General features: G+C 40.1%; 1 protein-coding gene across 8 annotated transcripts in view; it reads left to right on the forward strand.

Annotated features, from left to right (window-relative positions):
* rsh (radish) overlaps positions 1-21,772 on the forward strand; it is a 97,005-nt gene that overhangs the window by 71,289 nt on the left and 3,944 nt on the right. For 7 of the 8 annotated variants that reach the window (XM_043427660.1, XM_043427663.1, XM_043427662.1 and 4 more), the window contains 11 exons: positions 10,843-10,945; positions 11,943-12,115; positions 16,156-16,642; positions 17,144-17,540; positions 17,941-18,175; positions 18,318-18,489; positions 18,627-18,866; positions 19,010-19,165; positions 19,978-20,129; positions 20,417-20,526; positions 20,831-21,352. In XM_043427660.1, coding sequence (XP_043283595.1) covers positions 10,843-10,945; positions 11,943-12,115; positions 16,156-16,642; positions 17,144-17,540; positions 17,941-18,175; positions 18,318-18,489; positions 18,627-18,866; positions 19,010-19,165; positions 19,978-20,129; positions 20,417-20,526; positions 20,831-21,352 — 2,747 coding nt within the window. The remainder of the gene's footprint in view (positions 1-10,842; positions 10,946-11,942; positions 12,116-16,155; positions 16,643-17,143; positions 17,541-17,940; positions 18,176-18,317; positions 18,490-18,626; positions 18,867-19,009; positions 19,166-19,977; positions 20,130-20,416; positions 20,527-20,830; positions 21,353-21,772) is intronic. The other variant, XM_043427661.1, reaches the window with a different exon arrangement.

The following is a 21,772-nucleotide window of genomic DNA, read 5'->3' on the forward strand; positions in this document are numbered from 1 at the left end:
GCTGTGGATGTTGGATAGTTACGCTTGCGCGTCTCAAGCGGGGATGATTATGAGCTAGTTCGTGATGGGAAACACGGGGGTGCACACCAGTCGATAGGTGGAACCAACAACAGCAGGAACACGGACGGTTATTTAATCGCGTTGGGGACGCAGGAGAGAGAGAAGGCTTCGGGGCAGTAAGGGTGAGAGTGAGAATGTCCGTATCAGCGAATAACCAGTCGCGTCCGAGTTCGTGGGTTGTTTCGTGACGAGAGTAAAATAAGGGAAAAATCTTGAGGCTCGTAAACACGTTGATTCTCGAGGAGATTCGTTGCCAAACTCGGAAGGCTTTTCGTGTTGTGGAACCCAAGGTTATTTGGTGGTTAGAGAGGTGATTGAATCGTCCAGGCGGTGAGAAGAGGACATAAGCACGTGGCCCGAGGCAAGTCGATTTAGTGGGGAAGCGAGCGAGGGAGGGAGAGGCTGCTCGGTCCAAAGGGAATGGAGACAGATCGTGGCAAAGGACGCACGGAGTGGAGGGAGGTTAATCGACCGGTCGATCCAAGGACGCAAACATTTAATCAGGCTGAACGCGATTGACTGGTCCAAGCTGGCACTATCGGGATCACCACGGCGACGGAAACCAATCCAGGTGTGCATCCTCTACCCCCTTTGAGAGGATATTCCGTCAGTTGCTAATTCGTCGAATCCACGGACCCTTGAATGAAGAACTTCCGGGTATTCCTCAGCGAGTTGGCGTTTCCGGTTTGCCTCCTGTACCAAAATTCCCTTGGGCAATCGAATCAACCGATGGATTATTGAGACGGACCTTGATGTTCTCACGTGACGAGCGAAGCTGTGGAAGAGAAAAATATGCAATAAATCAGGTGAAGGAGCAACAAATAATAAACTCGCGTTTTAAACTTTCATTTCGTTTATGGAAAATGGAAAGAAACAAATGAGTAGCACGGAAAAAAATACACTGAGCTGACGTGGAATTTCATTCACCTAAATAACTCGATGATGATGAACAGGAAAGACGAAAATTCGGAGGAAACATAACGAGGACTCGCAGCACGATATTCGTTTTAATGACATGACTCTTACTCTCAACATCGTTTGGCGATACAAGTTTACACTGGCTACGATTAGAAACACTAACTAATGGGAGTTTGATCCTCGTTGGAGCCATACGGGTCGAGTAGCAGCCTTTGATAAACTATGGCTGCACCTTGAACAAATCCCATTACACTTGTATCAATGAAATCTCTGTAATTGAGCCTCTATCGGCTCATAGTTATCGGAAAGATAATACAAGCGCTGCGACTAGTGCATATCTGACTCAAACGCTCCCTTGCCCGCCGAGGGTGGTTTTTCTTTCGATGTCTCATGCTCGTGGGATTCTGAATTTGCGGTCAGACCTATTTCTCATCATTTTCATCGGGAGACGAATAGTTTTCTAAGAAGATTGCCAGGGATTGGCCGGAGGGTGGCCAAGCTTGAGAGAAAAGAATCAGTAAGCTTAATCAAAGGGGCTGTAACGTGGTGGGGAACCCTCCTGCTTGGCGAACTTGTATTAATCGGAAACGAGGGAAGAGCGGAAGGAAAAGGTGATGCTGGAATATAGCGAGTCCCGTGAGGAAAGGGGGTGCTAGGAAAAAAAATCGAAAGAAAAAGAAACGAAGAGGAAGGGAGACGTGATTTAACCCCGCCGAAGCAAGTGAGCATACGTCTGTGCTTGCCGCGTTTCTCCGCGACTGTGGGCGCAACCACTTGTAGAGGCACAAACATACATTCGCGTCACCAATTTATAAAACGAAAATTCGAGTTTAATGAACGGGGAAAAATGATTTGACTCTTTGACGACGATTGACAATGGAGGGTGACAATCACGTTTCATAATAAATTTATGACTCACTTCCGGTTTAAAATATTTCAATTACAAAGACGAGGGTAACGGTATCCGGATCGCGAGTTCTGAGTGATTGGTCAAGTCTCCATAAAATGCCACTTCGACAAACTTCTACTTCTTCAGGGCCACGTGCTTCGCCTTCGGATCTCGTCGAGGCTTGAACTTTGTACTCATCCGTCGACTATTCTTTTTGAAATTCATCAAGGTAACGAAAATTTTTCTCTTATCATTTCGAATCATCCCTTCACCCATTTACTGGCGTAGGATTCGCAAATTACATTTTCCATTGTATGAAGGAACTCACCGAAATGAATGTCGGATTTGCAAACGTGCTTGTGCGAATGCGAAAATGATTCGGGGAGATAAGACACGCTATTGTGATTCCTGAAACATTCAAAATAATTGAATCGAATATTTAACTTGATGTAAATTAAACAACGAGAAATTTCGTATCTCATAGAACAGAAGGTAGGTTCACAATTTAACGAAATTTTAATAAAGAGAAATTCTCTTAATTTCTATCTGCTATATTTCAACAATGAGAGCCCTCGTAAATACAAAACTTCAGCACGCTTTCGAGAGCCCGAGGGTCTAGTATTTCTTCTGCTACGTGAACTCGTGTTTATTTTACTTTTTGCACGCTGCAGTCTCTCGCTCTCTCATCCTTTCTCTATTTTTGTCGTAGATTGGTCTAGAAAGAAAAGACAAAGTAGAAAAAGAGTGAAAAATAAAACCAAGTTTTCGAGGAATATAATTTAATCGAGATTTTTATCCGGATATCACTATATTTTTGTTGCACAAAAAAATATGAGGTTAGAGAGAAGAGCAAATTCATAGGGAAATTGAGAAACGGAGAAGCTTCATCGTATGTACGCGCACACAGATCTGTACAGCCCTGTTCGGTGTTTCGCACACCCCACACCTCGTAACTCAATAATATTCATTTCAATAGAATTAAATTCTACCAACATACGATTCACCCACACATGCAAACACGTCTCGCAACTCCCTGATTCAATCGAGCCATCTGTATGGATATATGAAATCCGTCTGAGCATTACGAGCTATTTCTACTGCGGCCGACTCGAGAATCGACCGGATACGACTCTGGACTACTTGCTCAGCGGCTCTTCGCACGTTCCTCATTCGATGTTTCAATGCATATTATTTTATCTCTTCAATTCTCTTCTACGAAACATTGAAAATCTGCATCTCGATATTTTCGTTTAAATACGAATCCCTGTGAATGACAAACTTGGCAGAATTTCGTCGGGAACATTGTCGCAGAACATGATTTCATGAATTGAAATAAAAACAGACATTTCCATGTGGGTACGGGCAAAGTTCGCTGCAAAAAGTTGTTCTCGTTTTTGTAGACATTGCTGTCAACTTCCTGAAATGGGGGCCACGATCACAGGATCATTATTTTGGTCGTTATAAGTAACCACGAATTTGATCTTCGTTGGAACAATAGTTCGTAACATTTAGTAACTTTTCGTAGAGAGCTTTAAATGAAAATGGAAAGTAGAACAAATTTATCATGCTGTGCGAGGAGAATTTTGTGCCTAGAAACACGTTTTACCAATTTTTCAAATGTGTGCACCGCATTTACGTTATCAAAATACGTTTCGACTTGTGCATAATTCATGAGAAATCTAAGTGCAGCAAGTATATTTTTCCATATGAATTGATTCGTAAGTTTTTTCCTCGCGCGGGTAGTTCAATTGAAGAGCATTGATGATTGTTATGATTTTTCACGTTACGTTCGATAATTTAGTTTTCTCTTGACGAAGCGATTGATAAAAAAACATTCATTTTCCAAAAGGCGAAGTCTCTGCTTTGACGGATAATAAGGTTTTTCATTAAGGAAATTGATGTTCCAATTGAAGCATATTAACCGAGAAATAACACATTTTTTGCACTCGTTTCTCTGAACTTCTATGTATTGAGATTATGACTCGCTCGTGATAAAATGAATGTTGGCATCGTTGGGCAATTTGGCGGAATAATTTTCGCTCTGGAATTACGACAATCGTGACTATGCGCAGTCTCATTTGACCCTTGAATGTAATAACTAACCAAAGTAGGTAGTAAAAGCGGCTGTAATCTTTTCTCGTTGCTCATTCTCAGCTCGCTCGTTGTTATCGTTTTCTCCCTTTTTTTTCTCCCACTGACTCACTATTAAACTTTTCACGTCTTAACTATTCGCGTAAGAAAGGAAGCGAGAGAGTTGGTTTTATCATCGCGGGCATTTTATCATTTTGCTCGGTTTCCGGTTGGCTCATCCACGAGGTGGAAATTTCTCGGAACTCTTAATACATCTCGAATCCCATTGATCATGAAATGAGTGATTGTGAGGTGCGATTAAATCGCAAACAAGAATTTCCACTCCTAGATTACAAAAGTTCTCATTCTATTTCTCTCGCTCATTTCACTTCGAAAAACTTCAACCCTTCGAAACTACCTGCGAATGCTTAATACATACTCCACCTCATGGATTCACGTTATATCAACAGGGATTTTATCAAGACGTAGAAACTGCTCTCGTGTCAGAATGTTGGGTAATGAAGTAAATGGAAACTTGGCCCGATCGATCAACGAGATAAATCACCTTCCACCCCTTCTGTTGACAGGAGAACCGAGAGAAGGAGAAAGAAAGAAATAAAAAAGTGTGAAATTTCGCCAAGTATTTCCCTCGGTACTGAAATGTGCAAGTTTACGATTCCTTTAATACGATTGGATTATTATTCAGAATAAATCTTGACGAGTTTCATCTACCTCGTAAGCACTAACGACCTGGACATTTCTTTAAAAAAATCGTAAACAAAAGATTAAAGAGAGGTTTGTAAAACGTCTCAAATTGGATCGTGATTTTCACAGCCAACAGTTTTCTTTTCAATTTCATTTATTCTTTAAGAAATTAATATTCACTGGAATTTAAAATTGGCATTTGAAATTCGATCATGTTGGTTTTTGACATTCTGCTAAAACGTCCTCATGAAACGCATCGAAATCACTTGATGCTTAACGGACGTTTGGCTCTAATTTTATGCTCGTATAAGTATTCGGGAATGAAGGAACGACTAAATCGTCGTTAAAGACGGTTTGCTCACAATTCGTGGAGATGTAAATTTGTAAATTTTTTGTCCCGTACGTTTTGCGTGTAAAAAGCGAGGAAAAATAATGGTAATCTTTGTGAATGAATAAAACTAAAATAAAATCATCTGACACGGGGTGATTAAAGATTCAACGGGAGACAAACTCGTTTGAGAAATTCCATTCGCATTGATTAGGTAAATCAGCTTAATCGCGTTTGATTTAATGAGCGCGCATTGATTGGATTATCTAACGGACGTTTATAGATGAATTTATTAGTTGTCAACAAAAAAATTCATGCACGGACCGTTGTGATAAAAAGAAAAATTATTCCAAGTCTTCATTCTGGATTAAAGAATAGTAATTGCTCGAAAAGACTCTTGGTTGGTGAAGAATACGATGCAAATTGAAAACTGCACTGCACTTCAACATAAATTTACCACACGCCCAAACTTCCCACTGCGAGTACGTTGCTTTCGGTATTTTATAGCATCCTCGTTCACAAAGTTTCGTGAGTGTGGAAAATTTATGATAAAACACTGTGTAAGCTTAAATTCACTTTTTTCCTCCCATATTCGCAGCCAGATGCTTTTTTATTCACGAGGATGTTATTCTTCGCGTCGAATGTTTATTTGAAGGAAGTTGTAACTGGGTGCTCTGCACTTTCATGTTATTTGTACTTTATTCACAGTTCGTAGCTGCAAAAATCTTCAATCGTTGTTAAAATAATGCTGTAAAAAAGTATTCCTCCAAAAGGAAAATCCAGTGAAAAATCGCCTCTTCAACGCACAATCGTCATAAAATGTTACAGAAAAGCCCCATGAAAATTCTCATTGAAATAAAAAGAATTATACGAATGATGCTCACTCAAACTCGACCAAAAATTGGATCGAAATTTCACGAAAATCCCCTCACCTATTCGTTTTAGCTCACTTTTCCTTTTTTTTTCAAATTTTTTACATTTTTCTTGGTTTTAACATTGCTTGAAAAAAGTCGAATCGTTTAAGCCGGTTGCAACTCAAGATATAATTTTTGTACCTCTTTATTTATTACTCACCAAATGAGTTTCGATTACAAGCTCAGACTGTAACTTTTTCAAATTAATATTTTTTTCAATTTCTTCTGTCGTCCAACGAACGAGTGGAAAAAAATGGAAACCATTCTAAGCAGTAATTGTCGAACACGCTGATACCTGTCAATGTCTAATAAAATTCTATATTAAAAAAAATAATGGTTTCGATCGAAGTAAAGTTTACGAGTTTATTAAAAATTTTTATGGGATTCTCGTTTAACAGTTCTTAGCGATGCTGCATTGAAAAAGCGATTTTTCACTAGAACTTCCCTTTGGAAATGTATTTGTTTGAACTTTCTTCACATTAATGCTGTTTTTGTGGACATTCGACGCCTTTTCGCATGGAATTCATAGCTCGTTGATTAAACATGTCAATATTGTGTATGTTCTCGGGTGATGCGTACATACGTGAGTGATCATCATCAATAACTGATATTCTCGAGGATAGGTTGCTTGATATACATTTTGGAGGACGCTCAATCTATTTCCCTGCAACTTCAGTTGGGAATGAAGACTCGATCGAATTTGAAGCTCATGTATCCCATCAGAATCTGGTCGAGGAAACGCATTGTGAGATATTTTCCTGAAGGTTGTTTTGATAGTCGAAACTTCGTAATTACAGAGTTCACGCGTATCCGTCACGTTGTTATTTCTCTCGAAATTGAAGCTGCAAACATGAGAAAAAAATAGCTTAAAAAACTGATGAAAAGCTTTCTCCGACGGTTCAGGACGAAACTGATTATGAAAACGGCTTTTTCCTTGAGAAAAACTCTCGTAAGCGAGATCCTGCTATGGAAGCATGTAAATGGGTAAACGAGCTCATTAAAATTCTGTTTTTTTGGTCCAAAGTACGAAATTTTTCGAGTTTCATTTGGTAGATCTAGTTTCATGATAAAAATGAAAGAGTTAATGACGTACAGTTGAAAATATTCATGACGATTTATCCCAAGGTGAATTTTCGAATAATTTTGTTATTATGCTGTTGAAACAACAGAATTATGGGAAGAGGATGTTCTTGAATTAAATCCATCGAAAATAATTTGAATGGGAAAAATAAACAATGTGAGATGCGACTTTTCTCGTGCGATAAAAGAGTATCTGGGTCTCTAATTTGGATGGATGTGTTCGTGTGTGTGTGTGTGTGTATGTGTGTTTGCATGAGCGAGTAGTGTGTGTCGGCTGGCGCCTCTCTAAAGTACGGAGCACTCTCGAGACGAACCACTTGTAGACTGCGGTCTCCCCCAACTTGTCGACGATGACAACGACGAAGACGAGAGAGAATGCTCAGTTGAGTAACGAGAGTACGAACACTTGAGAAGAATCAAGATTAGCATAAAGAAGACTCGAGGGTGAAGCGACCTCGGGAATTCAATTCCAATGGGATATTCAGCGAAATGAAATTGTTTAATTTCGTCCAAAGCGAGTCTCGCTTCCCTATGTTTTTCAATTTACTGCAATGGGATTGTTCACTTTGAAAGATAAATAAATCCTAATATAAATGGTAAAGAGGGAAGTCAGCCTCGAAATTTTTATCTCGATGAAAACTTCATTAATTCGAAAAAAAAATCGAGCTCAACGCATAATTCACTATTTTTAATCAAGCAAAAAATTAGTCGCTACCGAGGTGGAAGCCTCGCCCTGACCGTAGGGAAATTCCGGACTGCATTACGCCGCCTGGATAAACATATGGGGAGAAGGACGCCTAAGGGGACAGAGACACCGAGAGTATTGAGAGTGGAGCTCAACGAATGTGGAATTTGTGGAATTTCGATGAATTATTCGACAGCAATAGGGCTGGTCATCGATTCGACGTACATCTCTCTATATTGCTTGGACATCTCTCTCTCTCTCTCTCTCTCTTCTTTTTTCCCTCTCTCTCTTCGCCTGGTCTTTTATCCATTTTTCTCTCTCCATTTCTCTTCTTCGTTTCTACTAGCAGATCGATCGACCATTGACGACCTTCCATATTTCAACCTCGTCAGGTGTAGGCACTGTCCTGGGTGTATTATTTATATCACTTATTCAACTGTATAACATCGAATTTTATGAATATATAGGTTGCGATGGATGTGTGATTTAGGAGAGTATTGTAAGGAAAAATAACAGGAAGCCCGAGTCTACGCAATTTTCTGATACCTACCACCGCACCATGTTTTCACGACCTACAGGAAAAATATCCGGAAACACCTCGAACAACCTTTCTTACTTCCTCAATAGGTTTTTTTGTATCCCAGACTTCTGACAAGACTGTCAATTGAGGGTCAACGACAATAAGGTGGAAAAAGTTTGAGAAATATGGAGAATCAATTCGCAGAGAATTTTTCGATCGTAATTTCTTTCTACGAAATCCTGCATCTCCACCACAATACATTACAATATATTTTTCGTTACAATCCTTTGGCTTATAGTAAAATTTGGATTGTTCCACTCAACTGTAATTCGAGTATGAAATTGAAGGAGATAAACTTTGAAACGGGGGTATAACTAACGATAAAAAGCTATAAAAGTAGGAAAACTAATCGCAAGATCTCCGGCGTAATGTATACAAATATTTATTCATTTTATTCATGATTGGGAGCGTGAATCCTAAAATCCAAGGATCGTGAGATATCCTCGGTTTCCGGTAGGGAAGCCAGAAAAATCAGTGGTCGTGGTGTACGCGGTGAGTGGGAAAGCGAGAACGTGAAAGTTTAGTGTCGTGTTTCGGAAAAGCCATGGAAAAACGTTGAGGTGATAAAAGCTCCGTCACGAACGAGATCCTCGAGTCAGGATAGTGTTTCAGAGCGTACGTGCACCGTTATATCCTTTTCGCTCCTCTCTTTATATCCTTTTGCCTGCTCTCTTACTCGTTCAGTATGGCCAATGGATCTCGAAGTAAAATCGTTTTCGAGTTTCGTATGCTCGTTATCGAGGAGCTGAGAGAAGTAAGGGCGCATTTGTTTGAACGTAAAACGAAACGTGTTGCGAACCGAGCCCTATCTTTGTCTACGCTCGTTATTATCCGTATATCAACCTTCGTCTCGCGACCTTTAATATACATGGCTTTCACACTATGCACCTTTATTGCAATACTCCGAGAGCCAGAGCCTCCATTCGCTTGTGGGATTCTAAGCCGTACAGTCTCCAAAAGAGCTATAAAGCTCTTTATTACACCAAGAATATAATGTCGTCTCGACCAGATAAGCGTGCGAGGTCTGCTTAAGGGATATTCAGCGTGTATCGTCTGAGCCAGAGGTCTCTGTTTCAATTTGAATTATCAAACTTTCGTGTCTTGCATAGAATCTTTCTCATGCCAGAACTTTGGAAGGCGATAGTTTTACAGATTCTTTGATAACGATTCACTCCCCTCATTTACAACTTCCTCGCAAGCAGTTACTCTAGAAATTAACTTTTAGGGACACTTGTAAAGAGCGAACAAAACCACGAATTTTGTGACGAAAAAAAATTGGAGGAAGGGAACTTAAGGACCGAAATTGTCGACTGAATTCCCGGTGAATAACTGCGTGACGTCAATCTCTATTATCAACTCTAAGACTGCTAACTTACTCGACTAAAAACTCCAGGATTCCGCGACTCCTTGAACTCATATCTGTGCTTAACGACTATGTCCCTGACCACAAACGGTATCGAGTAGCCTCCTGGAGGGAGAGCTTAGTGGATGACAACTTTACTTGCAAACGACTGTGGCAATAGCTCAGGATAAAAACGATCGTTTTTTCGGCGATTAATTCCCCTGGAGAAAAACGTTTTCGGCGAATAACCGTATCAATATACATGAATTTGATTTGCTTCCATTTCCATATGAATTAAGCGTTCTATACTGTATGTAAATGGAACGTCCAACGCGATGAAATTCGAGCAAACACGAGGTAAAAATCCAGCGTTAAAAATCCATCTCTCTTCGTTCTCCGACGTGTTTTTCGCTATTTGTTTATTTGTCCTGTTTCTCGAATTTTTTTCTCCCATTTTCTCGTAAATTTGCATTTTACGCGTGCGAGCTTGTATAATATTAAAATTCTGTCACGTTCCGGAATTCTCGATCCAACGACGTATTAGCGATTCCCCACGATTCTCGGGACCACTTTTTTTCACACGGATCGGTCACACCCTTCACAACAGAGGAGAGTCCCGACGAGTGAGACGAGCCAAGGAAAGGAGCAACGAGAGCCTGGCAAACTTATTTCCTGGAGCCGTGAAGATACCAGGCCAATGAGAGAGCAAGATATTCAAATTTAGTGTCCCATATTTCTAATTGAAAATTCTGCCTGCGCGTGGGCTAAGGGAAATTACTTGAGACTGTAATCGAAAGGTCGGAGGACCCCTTTATGAGGCTGAGCTATTCGAGCCCCGCGAGAATACGAATAGTAAGCAAGACCGGAACTGCTGCTATTTTCGTGCCGAAAAATGCCTAGAAGCCGATCATTTTATCGCCGTTTGCGTGTTCGCAGCTCTTCGAATAAACTTTTTAGTCTCTCACTTCAGTTTTCTTTCGATAACTCCATCCAGTTAAAAGTCCAGGAAATATTAGGCTCTCGAGAGATGAGGAGATGTTGAACAGCCCTGAAAAACTGAACGTGAAACAAAACATTAAAGACCCGCACACGAACGAAGAAAACCAAGTGGGAAGGAAAAAGTCCTCGAGTTTTCCCTCAGCCAGATAATTTAATCGCGTTTTTCTCGCATCAACCCTTTATTTTTTATTTTTTTTTACGATTTTTGGCTCAAGCTACCCTCCTGCTTCTGTAATAATAACGTTGAAATCTCTATTTTTCATGATAACAAGAACCTTCGCCGCTCTACGATAACAACCACTACCACGAAGAGTGCCTGAAATGTAACAACTGCACCCTCAATCTGACGGGACCGAATCAAAAAAGGGCGAGACGGTGAGTAAATATCGTACAGCGTACCGTCATCATACCTCGATCATAATAATACGCGAATTCAATATTTACCGAGAGCAAAGAAATGGGCGTGAAGGCGGTACACAAAGATCAAACACGTCGCATGCCTCTTTTGTGCGATTGTTTGTCCTATGCTTCGATCCTCGTACGTATATTGTATGCAAATATTGATACGCGATTTGTTGGAGGTTTCGAATCGCGACGAGATTGAGAAACGAAAAATACCGTTTCGTTGCTTCTTCGATTCTTTATTTATTTTTAATCGTCCGGATTGAGCATCAGTTTTGACGTTCATTATTTTAGTATTTTTCGCATGCTTCTTTCAGTGGTAACCTTTCATCGTGTGTCAGATTGGATTAAACGTACACGACTGTACAAATAATAAATGCAGACGTGAAATTATGATACTTGGAGAAATTCGAATCCTTGAGACTGCATTTGCCATCGTCGATAGATCGTCCATTTTTTATGCGATTCTGTCATCCGATTGCATGAAAATAGAGCGGACTTATTTTGCGAACGACTCTCTTCAAGGGGGATTGAAAGTTATATGTGACAGTTCATTATTTATTGAACGAAAAGCTTTTTCTGGGCTGAATGTAATCATCGATTTTCTGTCTTTGGAACCTCAAATGTAACATTGTGCGAAATTCCCTGAGAAACGGAGTCTGGAATTTTTCAATCTCTGCATCGCTTCACGCTGAACGAATGTTTGTTTAGAATTGCATTTGAAAAAGATCGAAGAGGAAAACACAAATTTTAAAGCGGTTTTGCTCAGGTTCGAATGGCTCGATTGACGTGAAATTATTCAATCAAACTCTTCCAATTGAATAAAAGAAATATTCAATGCTGAAAGAAAAATGCATTGAAAAATTGAACGAAATGCAAAGAAAGTCAATAAGAAATTGTTGCTTCACTCGTTAAGCTCAATCAGCAATAAAATTGTTTTTAAATAGAAGAAATTTCTTTTGTTCTGTAGATTCAAGAATCAGATACTGTGCGATCTGCATTTCGCGGACGTGGCGCTGATGGAGTGCTCGGACTTCATGCAGCAGTTGCGCAGCTTCAAGCCACAAAGTTTAGGCTGCGCAGTTGCGAGGAGAAAGTCCTCGACGACTCTAATATTCCCTCTTCCACCTCAGGCATGTTCAGGTAAACAGGAACCAAAAAAAAATACATTTTTTCACACAGGAAATAAGAATCTTGAACTCATCGATGTTTTATGTCAAATAAATGGATGAGAATTGACCAAAAATTTGTAAAGTTTAATCGATTATGTAAAACGACTAAAAAATTTTGTATTTGTCGGCCACGAATGAACGCAAACTATTTTTCGCGTCGTAATATTTTGTCCAAAGTAGTGGCAGACAAGAAAGTTATTTTTCACCAGAGCAATGGAAAGTCTGGAAAACAAGATGAATGAAAGTTCGAAGAGAATGTGAATAGCAAATTGCCCAATGAAAAGAAATTGTTTATTTAAAATATTGGTCCTTTGATGATATGCGAACGAAAATTTGAATAATCATCATTCAATTCGACGTAGATTTATGGCTTGTTATGAGAAGATCGTTTGGTTAGAGATAAAAGTTTCCTAGAAAAGCTGCCTCGTGAAATAAAAAAATTCATTTGGTTAAAGAAATATTCCAAGGAGATTGGAAAATGAAATAAAAATATAACGAGAAGAATGTGCGAGCGCAGGAAAGAAAGAAAATGCTCGAAGAAGAAGCTTCAAAGACTGCTCGGAGTCGACAGATACCCAGGCGAAAGCCACAGGTGGTTGCTGAGAGAGTTTTCCTCTACAAGTTTGGTGATTACTGGAGAGAAGAGCAAGCACAAGGTCGAAGGAAGAAGGCGCCCAGTCAATTTTCGTTTTCCTCAAACTTTCGACTCCGTATACACATATAAACATTAATAAAACATATAAAAATATAGATATAAATATCTATGTATATACAAAATTAACTCTGCTGATACGAGGGGTGGTTTATGAACTTTTTCTCCTTCGCTTTGCCCGGGGCGAAAAATTTTTACGAAGCAGTTTTTAATAAGAAACAAGAGGATATGAAGAGGACGAAAAAACTGTGAAAAATTCTAATGAAACGAGAAGAGACTGTGAATCAGTGAGCTCGAGAGAATATAGTGTCGTGGTCGGTTCACTCTAAGTTCGAATACCGAGCCCTGAAAATAAACAGCTTGGTGTTCTACCTTACAGTGACTCGACCGTGACCACTTCGCCGAAGTCCCATTTTCTGTGGATTCCAGGACAAAATTCAACCGCAGGAGAGCGCGACTGAGGAACGAGGGAAAAGGGGACGATATAAAAATGAGAGAGGAAAAGGAACAAAAGAGAGAGAGAGAGAGAGAGGAATGAGAAAACGAAATCAAGAATTACGGAGAAAGCCTAGAGGAAAGCACTCCGCGAGAGAAAGAAGGAAAAAATGGTGCTTCGCCACCCTCTCGATTGCTCGCTCTTTTTGGAGACCCTTCGAAGAATGTATGAGAAGAGAAAGACAGGGACAGATAAATCGAGGAAGAGGGTGAAAAATAAAAGGAAAAAAGGAGCATTATCAAGAGTACGTGCTTAAGTGGATAGGAGGGGTGTCGAGGCACGATTCGTGACGACCAGATCTACCAAAAGCTTTTTGCTTTCTTCTTTCTCACCGCATTTTCTCAAAGATATTTTCACCAATTTTCTTCTATCTTTTTCTCTCAACTCTTTTTATCCTTTTCCTTTTCGACCTCTTTCTCTAGCTCGTTCCTTCTTCTCCTCCTTCCTCTTTCTCTCTATCTCTCGATCTTTCTCGTGAACAAGCTCTTCGGTCACGAATCTCGATTATTCCCTACTCGAACACTCCTACCATCCTATAACGGAATTCGTCTGCGTGAATACCCGGCGGGGAATACATTAAATGCCTTGCGAACCGATAGAAACGAGCCTGTAAAGGCCATAGCTCCACGAAACAAGCGAACGCCGGGGTATTGCGGGTCAGAGGGCAAATGGGATCGATTCTTTCGCAGAGACGACCAACATTTTATTCCGATCCCTTAATCCTCTTTGCATCCGTATTTGTTTATTCGTCTGTTCGCATTGGTCTTCTCTAAGAAATTAAATAATCAAAAGAATTTCGAAAACTCCAAATAATAATTGTCGATTGTTTTTCTTTTTTACTCCTATTGATTCCTTCAATCCATTGAATTGTTCAACTTACCAAAACAATCTGGCAATTCATGGGACATTTCGCTATCAGAGATTGCCGGTTCCCTCCATCTCATGTGTAGAATTTGAAAAATGGAGCCACATTGCGTTCGCTGGACTTCCTGAACTCCCTTTTCTCAAAATCCACGAGGTTCCTTTGCCTGACTTCCTTTACCCCACGATTCTTGGACGAATAGAGGCTCACAGGCGCAGGACACTTTCGTCGCTGGCTCCCCTGACCGTATCTAATCAAACATTACTGCTCAAGAAAAAAATCCACCGGATGAGTTCGGGGGAGCCGACCTCCAACGACCAAAGCCTGAGACTTTCGCTGTCGTATTCCATCAGGACGAAAAGATCTATACCGTTGGTCATTTTATCTGAAACATAAAGGAATAATTCGAATTATTGATTTCTCCCATTAAAATGTGCAGTAGTGACTCGAGGCAGGTACATTTTTTGTAAAGTTTATTCAACAACAATACGCTTCTATCGGATGCTGAGTGAGTCAGCAGCCTTTTAGACAACATCAAACTTGTGCTGCTGGATGCTCAATCAATTGTGCAGCTCTTCGATTGATGCTGCACGATTCTTTACTTTGTTTTCTCCTTCTGAGGAAATTTCTCATACGAGGATCTCTACCAAATACTTTCGAGCTTTACATCCTTTTGAAATTCTCAAGGCGAAAATCGTTGGGGAGTTGGTGTTTATAAATTTGATGTCGTGTGAGTTCGCTTCTAAGTACTGGTTGAACTTTCAAAAGCTATGAACCCCGGACTGAGCTAGAACTTTGTTCGGGCATTCCTTTTGACACTCTGCCAGAACTTCGAAAGGAATTTTCGTCGCAATATTTTCATAGAAATTAGAAATCCCATTTTATCGGGATTTTTCAAAGAGAAAAAATCCACGAAGTTGTAACTTCCTCAAAGTGCTCTAATTATACTTGAATATCGTCGGAAAAATTTTCGAAAGTTTTTTAAAATAATTGAAAAGGTGATCCTCGAAGTAGAGTCGCTGCAGCGAACGCTCTTTCCTTAGTGCCCCTCTCGAGTCGCTATCACGATCATAAATTTCCACCACCTCATCGAATCCGGTTAAGACTTTGCACAGGCCTCATTTTCGAAATTCTGAAAGCTATTTCGTGCTAATCTATCCAATGTGCCCTGCGATCTGATTATAATTGCTCGTCCCATCGCGCTCTCTGTTTCGAGCTCAACTTACTCCTTTTCTTATTTGCCCTCCGCATCCTATCGGATTATCATAGACTCGCAAAGTGTGTGGAACAGTGGGGCCGATTAGTGTCAGCCCGACGCGTGCGTGTGTGTGCATGAAATCGTGGGATGCGTGAAATAATGGGGTAGAAGGCGGAATATCCCGTTGTGTGTACGTGGAATGACGCAGTGCATAGAGTCGCGGAGCGTGTGGAATACTGGAGTTCGTGTCATCTCGGTGGGTGGGCGTGGGATCGTGAGATGCGTGGAATAATGGGGGAAACGTGAACGAATGGAGCTAAATAATCTGCAAAACAATTTGACCCCGATATGGGAGCGAAATTTCTCGGAAATTTCAGACTTCGGACGTTTCAGCTTCGGTTATCCAGGGCATAGAAAACATCTAAATAGATCCAGCGACATTTTTACTTCCACGCAGATCGAGGCAAATCATTCAATTTCCTTTCGTTCCATCGATCGAAGCTGCTCGTATCGAGGAACATCGGTCGTTCCGAACAGGTGCTCCTGACAATTGCTTTTATTGCGTTTTCCCTTATCGGTTTTGGGTTTCCGAGATAGTGGCATGCTCCGGTGGCCGATGACTTCACCCAGCGAAATGTACGGATGAACGTACCTGCAAAATAGTACACGTGATTAGGGTAACTTATTGGGCTATGGTAACGGGGGGAGCGGGAATATGTACAGGGAACGGGGAACTACTGGAATTCATTTCCACGAAAAATGATTTCTGGAATTGAATAAAATAAAAACGTTCTTTTTGTCAGATGAATTTTGCCACGAGTTTCCCCACAAATTAATGCCAACGCCAGGATATTGGATCGAGTGTTCTCGACAGCAAATAACTTCTGATACGATATGGGACGAGAGCGAGAGCGATCGTGAAGTTACAGACCCGGAGCAAGCCGACGAGCTCCAGGAAATGCATATGATGAAGCAACGAAACGATTTTTGCCTCTTCGAGGAGAACGAAGTCGACACCGATGAAGTACCGAGGAAAAAGACCGTAATCGAGGAACAGTGGGAGAACAATCAGGGCTTTGAACTCACCTCCGTCGAGCAAGAAACTTATGAAAAGTATTTTTACGGCACGGAACATTGGAATTATTTCACTAATGACGAGGATCTTGGTCCCGTTATTTTGAGCATTAAACAACAACCGATCAACGGCAGAGACCAATTTAGAATTCTCGTCAGAGCCATCAGCTACACGGTCCATGGACTCATTCCTGCCAGCTGCGTTTTTGCCGATCGGTAATCAGAACCCATCACACTTTTCTTCCTACTTTTTCTTCGTTTTCAGAATTTTCATCACAAACGCTTCGCCCAATCGACCTGAAATCAAACTTTTATTTGAGTTCATATTCTCTCAGATTCTTGCTTATCAGGAACCTCGACGCTACTTCCACGCGCGTGTCACTTTTCGATTTTCCAGAAACTAAATAAACTCGAAATTTATGAACTTACAAGACGAAAAATTGCATTTAAATTCTCACCAAAATTTTGGGCCCACCCGAAAATGTTTCGGAGCCTTTTACAGCCAAATTCGGACTCAGAAATTTCCTCTTTCTATCGACGAACGTTCGAAAAAGTCCAGGAATTGAAAAAATCTGAAAAACTCGAAATTTCGTTGCTTCCTTACTTCAGGTCCGTTGTGTCTTGCAATTCATCTTATTGGATTTACATCCTCTCCCATCATTCCTTCACTGCCATTTCTCATAGCAGTGACTAACCTTTATTGAATACTTTTCGTAGTTACAACCGGGAAGACGTGGTGCGAAGTTTGGGCAAAGAGGTGAATTTGAATCCACCGTTGACCCTCGGTCAGTTGCCCGACACGCCCGAAGAACTGCTCAAACTTGATCAGGTTTTCATTAAATCGGAACTCAAAGTGGGCGTCATTTATGTACGAGAGGGACAATACACGGAAGAAGAAATACTCGATAACAACGAAGGCACGCCATTGTTCGAGGAGTTTTTACAGATACTCGGCGACAAAGTGAGGCTCAAGGGTTTCGACAAGTACAAAGGCGGACTCGACACCGTTCACGACCTCACGGGACTCTATTCTGTTTACACTAACTGGCGAGGAATTGAAATTATGTTTCATGTCTCAACTCTATTGCCTTACGAGAAACACGATTCTCAAAAAGTTAGTTTCAATATCGACTTTTCACGATTTTTTTTCAATTCGACAAAATTGACAGCAATTCGAATTCCAACAAACCACTTTAGAAGACTCAAAAGTTTACCATGAAAATTTTGCTTCAAAGTTTGTTCCATTTTAACGCAATTAACAATTCCCAACGGCCAGAAACGAATTTTGAAAAATTTAGTCGACTAAACGTAGTATTTGAATAAACTTTTCCAGTGTCCAATCAAATTTATTTATTTATTTATTCTATTCAAAGTCATTATTTATCAATCAAGGAACCACTCGTCATGACCCACCGTAAAAGTGTTAATAAATAGTAAAAAATAATAATTTATTACTTGATGAGTAATCAAACGATCGACGTTTTCAAGTGTTTTTCATTTTCATTGTTTCTCAGCTGCAAAGAAAGCGACACATTGGTAACGATATCGTGTGCGTTGTATTTCTCGAAGCTGACAACACGAGTTTCAATCCTGCCTGTATAAAATCTCACTTCCTTCATACATTCATACTCGTACGAGTGAGTTCGAAGATAAAGAGAAAATTGACGAGATACGAAATTTCTGTGGTGACGAGAGACGAAGTGGGCGCCTACAAACCCTATTTGTGGGAACAGAGTGTCTTCGAAAAAGGTAAAACTTTAATGGATTCATTGACTATTCTGTAAATATGTGATTTGGGAGTAAAAGATAAAAAAAATGCCACCTCCGTTTGTCGAGCGTACGAGAATTTCGTAATTATAGCTTCAAAGTACAAAAAACGATGTTTTTGAAGGTCCCATGTTTCGGGAATGGATACTAACGAAAATCGTAAATGGGGAACGTGCCAGCTATTCCGCCCCGAAATTCGCGAGGATGCAGGAAAGAACGAGAAGCCAGATGCTCGAAGATATCGTCGCGAATTTGGCTAATCACGCAGAAACTGGACAAATTCCTAAACCTTATAGGTAAATAAAGTATAAGTGAATTTCGATTCGATCAACTTTGATCAGAATATAAATAATAGTTCGATGAAAATTGATTCGATGAAAAGTGTTTCAACGATTCGGTAATGTGGTGTTTTTATTGAATTTGCTCCAAAAAGACGAGGTTCGTGGAGACCGATAGGCCACATGAGGCCATCGTCTCCTCTCCTGGATTCTGTGAGAGATCAGTTCGAGGATTACGATCAACTCGCCAAAGACTTCACCGGAGTGTTTCTCAACAATTCCGAGAATATCGAAGCCCACGCGAGTCTCTTCGACGTCTCGTTTTTGGTGCCGGGGCAACAAAAACAAAAAGTTCGATTTATCGGTGTCAGAGCTATCCTCGGAGTCAGGAGCAGGTAAATAAAGGGATCGAAATTATCTTCAAACGAATGACAGGAAAACCGACGAGCCCCAATGTGCTCTGCACATTTCTCCGACGAATATCAAGCTCAATTATCACAATTGGTAATCCGAGCTAACGAAAGTTTCTCAATTTCAGAGTCTTTCAAGAAATGTTGTACGGGATACAAACAGGTTTTGGAAGTCCTCAAGTTCCAGTCGCCGATTTATTAGCGAGACCAGCGCCAACCCTCTTGAGCCCGCAAAGGCCGAAGAGTTCTAATTTTCTGCAAGTTCCTGAAGTCGAAAGTCCTAGGTACGTCGTCTCGATGAACATTTTATTTTTAATTAAAGAAAAACAAAGCATAAAAGAACGGTACGAGCTTCATATCGAAAAAGAAAAAGATCGAGTGGTGCCAATGTGAAACTTGGTGAGGCTAAAAAATGATTCTTGTCGTTGTCGAATGGATACTGATCATGTAATCACTTTTATATCGTTATAAGTGTTTTTTTTTACGGCACATCCATGTCTCCTATCCTAATGGCACTGCATGACTATTTCACTACTTTTTATTCACATTAATTGAATTTTATCAAAAATTTTGTCTTTCTCTAAAAATGTACAAGCATTTTCGAATAAATTTTCGACTCGAACGTGAGTGAAGTGAATTCTCTTCGATGTAAAAGCATGTTTTTTTCGATACTTTAGTTTCTCCGATGTTGACACGATTTTTTGAGATTTCTCATCATCGACACTTCGAACTTTCGCAAATCTCTTGCGACATGTTCGTTTATATTTGTTTTTTTTTTTGTGAATAAAATTTTCATCGCTATAAACGTGCAAGTTTTTGATCAATCGATAAATTTTCTACTGCAACCTCCGTTCGTTGGATTTTTTCGTACTTTTTCACATCTCGTTTACTTTTCAATGTTTTACTCTTTTCAAACGAATTTTCTGCTCTCTTTACTCGACAACAACTCGTTTCCCAGAAAGCCTTTTATCTACCTCTTTCCTATTCCTCACTGAGCAAACATCCTCTGATAAAAAAACAACAGAAATGTCGTTCCTCCATAACCCGAAGTGCCCACCCTACCGTTTCTGTGAGATACTGGCTCTCATGTGTTTAGGCCCAAAAGTGTGCCCTCGTCGCCCATGGTGAAACGTGCTTTTTCGAGGCTCGGAACGATCACGGCTGGCTGGGGACGCAGTATCAGAAAACATGGAAGTACTTTGCACAGCGACGATAGGAAACGTTGGGTCAGCTCTCAAGATTGCAGCAGTGAGTTTAGCATTTTTTTCAGCTTCATTTGAATTCGTTGCAGTTTTTTTTATTCTCAGTACACAAAAATTCTGATTTCGTTTGAATCGTCAAATATTCGATGAAATATTTTATTGAATTAAAGTCAGTTTTCATATGCGGAGGGAAGGAAAATCGTATTGCGACTGAACTGCGAAATTCTGGCTTTTTTTTTCATCAACGAATTCACATGAGAACCCGATTTTTTGCAAAGCACACATTTAGCGAATTAGGAAAGAACGCACTGCAAACCTTTTGTTTCTTTTTAGACAAAGATTCGAAAGAGAAGGACAAAGCAAATCAATCGTTGGCGGTGCCGAGACTGAGCGTTTGCGCTGATGCTCAAAAAATCGATCGGGCCAAACTCGACCAAACCGAGGTAAAAACAAGTGACTACTTTTGTATGTGTAGTCGAGTGCACTCTTAATACGTCGGAAATGCACAAAGTGCAATCTCAGAAGTTTTCAATTATTCCGAATCGGTCCATCCCCAAAGAAATTTCCGCTTTCTTACTCGATTTTCAACTGAATAAATTGTTTCGCATGCTTTTAGCAAATTGACTGAAATCGAAGTGTCCAAAACTCGGACCATAAAATCAGATCAATCTTTTAGATTCCAAAGGTCCAAGAATACCGAAAACAACGAATAATTTTCACTAAAGTTTCTGTGTTTATGTTTTTCAGTTCGACATTATCGAGTTCGATCCAGAGACCTTTAGAATTCTGTTGGATTATTTACACACTGGTTCGTGTCCACTGACCTGCAGCAATATTCCGGGTTTGATATGTGCAGCGGAGCATTACGATCTTCCGGAGTTACTTCAGGCGTGTTTTCATCACGCGAAACAATTTTTGCGTATAGAAATTGTTTGTGTCATGTTATGCGCGTTGGAAAATTATTACTGGCGTTACACATCAGCGACCGAGCTCGTCAACATGATTCTCGCGTTCGTTGAGACACGAGCGTATCAATTGTTCCAAAGTCCCGATTTTCTTACACTCAGCGAATCCATGGTCCAGTCGATAATGTGTCGGAGTCTCGAGGTCGGTGAAATCAGGAAATTCGAAGCCATGCTCAACTGGGCAAGACATCGAATTAAAACGAAGTCGTCCAAACTCGATGCCAAACAAGAATTCAAGTGTATCATGGAGCGGCTCAGCAGAGACCTGAAACTTTACAGCATCACGCCTCAGGAACTAATCAGAGTAAGTTTCATCAAATATTCTTTCGGTTTCGTTGGATTTTATTCATTCGTTTCGTCAATTATTGATTCAGATGTTATAATTAGAGCAGAAAAAAACAAACTTTTTCTTTGCGGATACGTAACTGATTATTCGACTGCACTTCGATCAAAATTGTTTCTTTTCCTTTTATAATAAAAAAAAATTAGTTGACTACTCTGAAATTCTGAATAAAAGTTTTTGCTAAATAGTTACTGTACAAAAACCGATAATTTACGACATAAAAATCTGCTCAATTCCAAACCTCGATGACTTATTTCGTGTTCCAACAACTTTGGGTATACTCGTAAAGAAAAATTGTGAATCAATATAAATTTACTGCAGTTTCCAACGGGTCAAAAATCGTTCAACAAAAAAAAGATAATTTTATTATTACGGTAAAGA

This window comes from Venturia canescens, chromosome 9, assembly GCF_019457755.1.
Source record: "Venturia canescens isolate UGA chromosome 9, ASM1945775v1, whole genome shotgun sequence".
In the NCBI taxonomy this organism is placed as follows: domain Eukaryota; kingdom Metazoa; phylum Arthropoda; class Insecta; order Hymenoptera; family Ichneumonidae; genus Venturia; species Venturia canescens.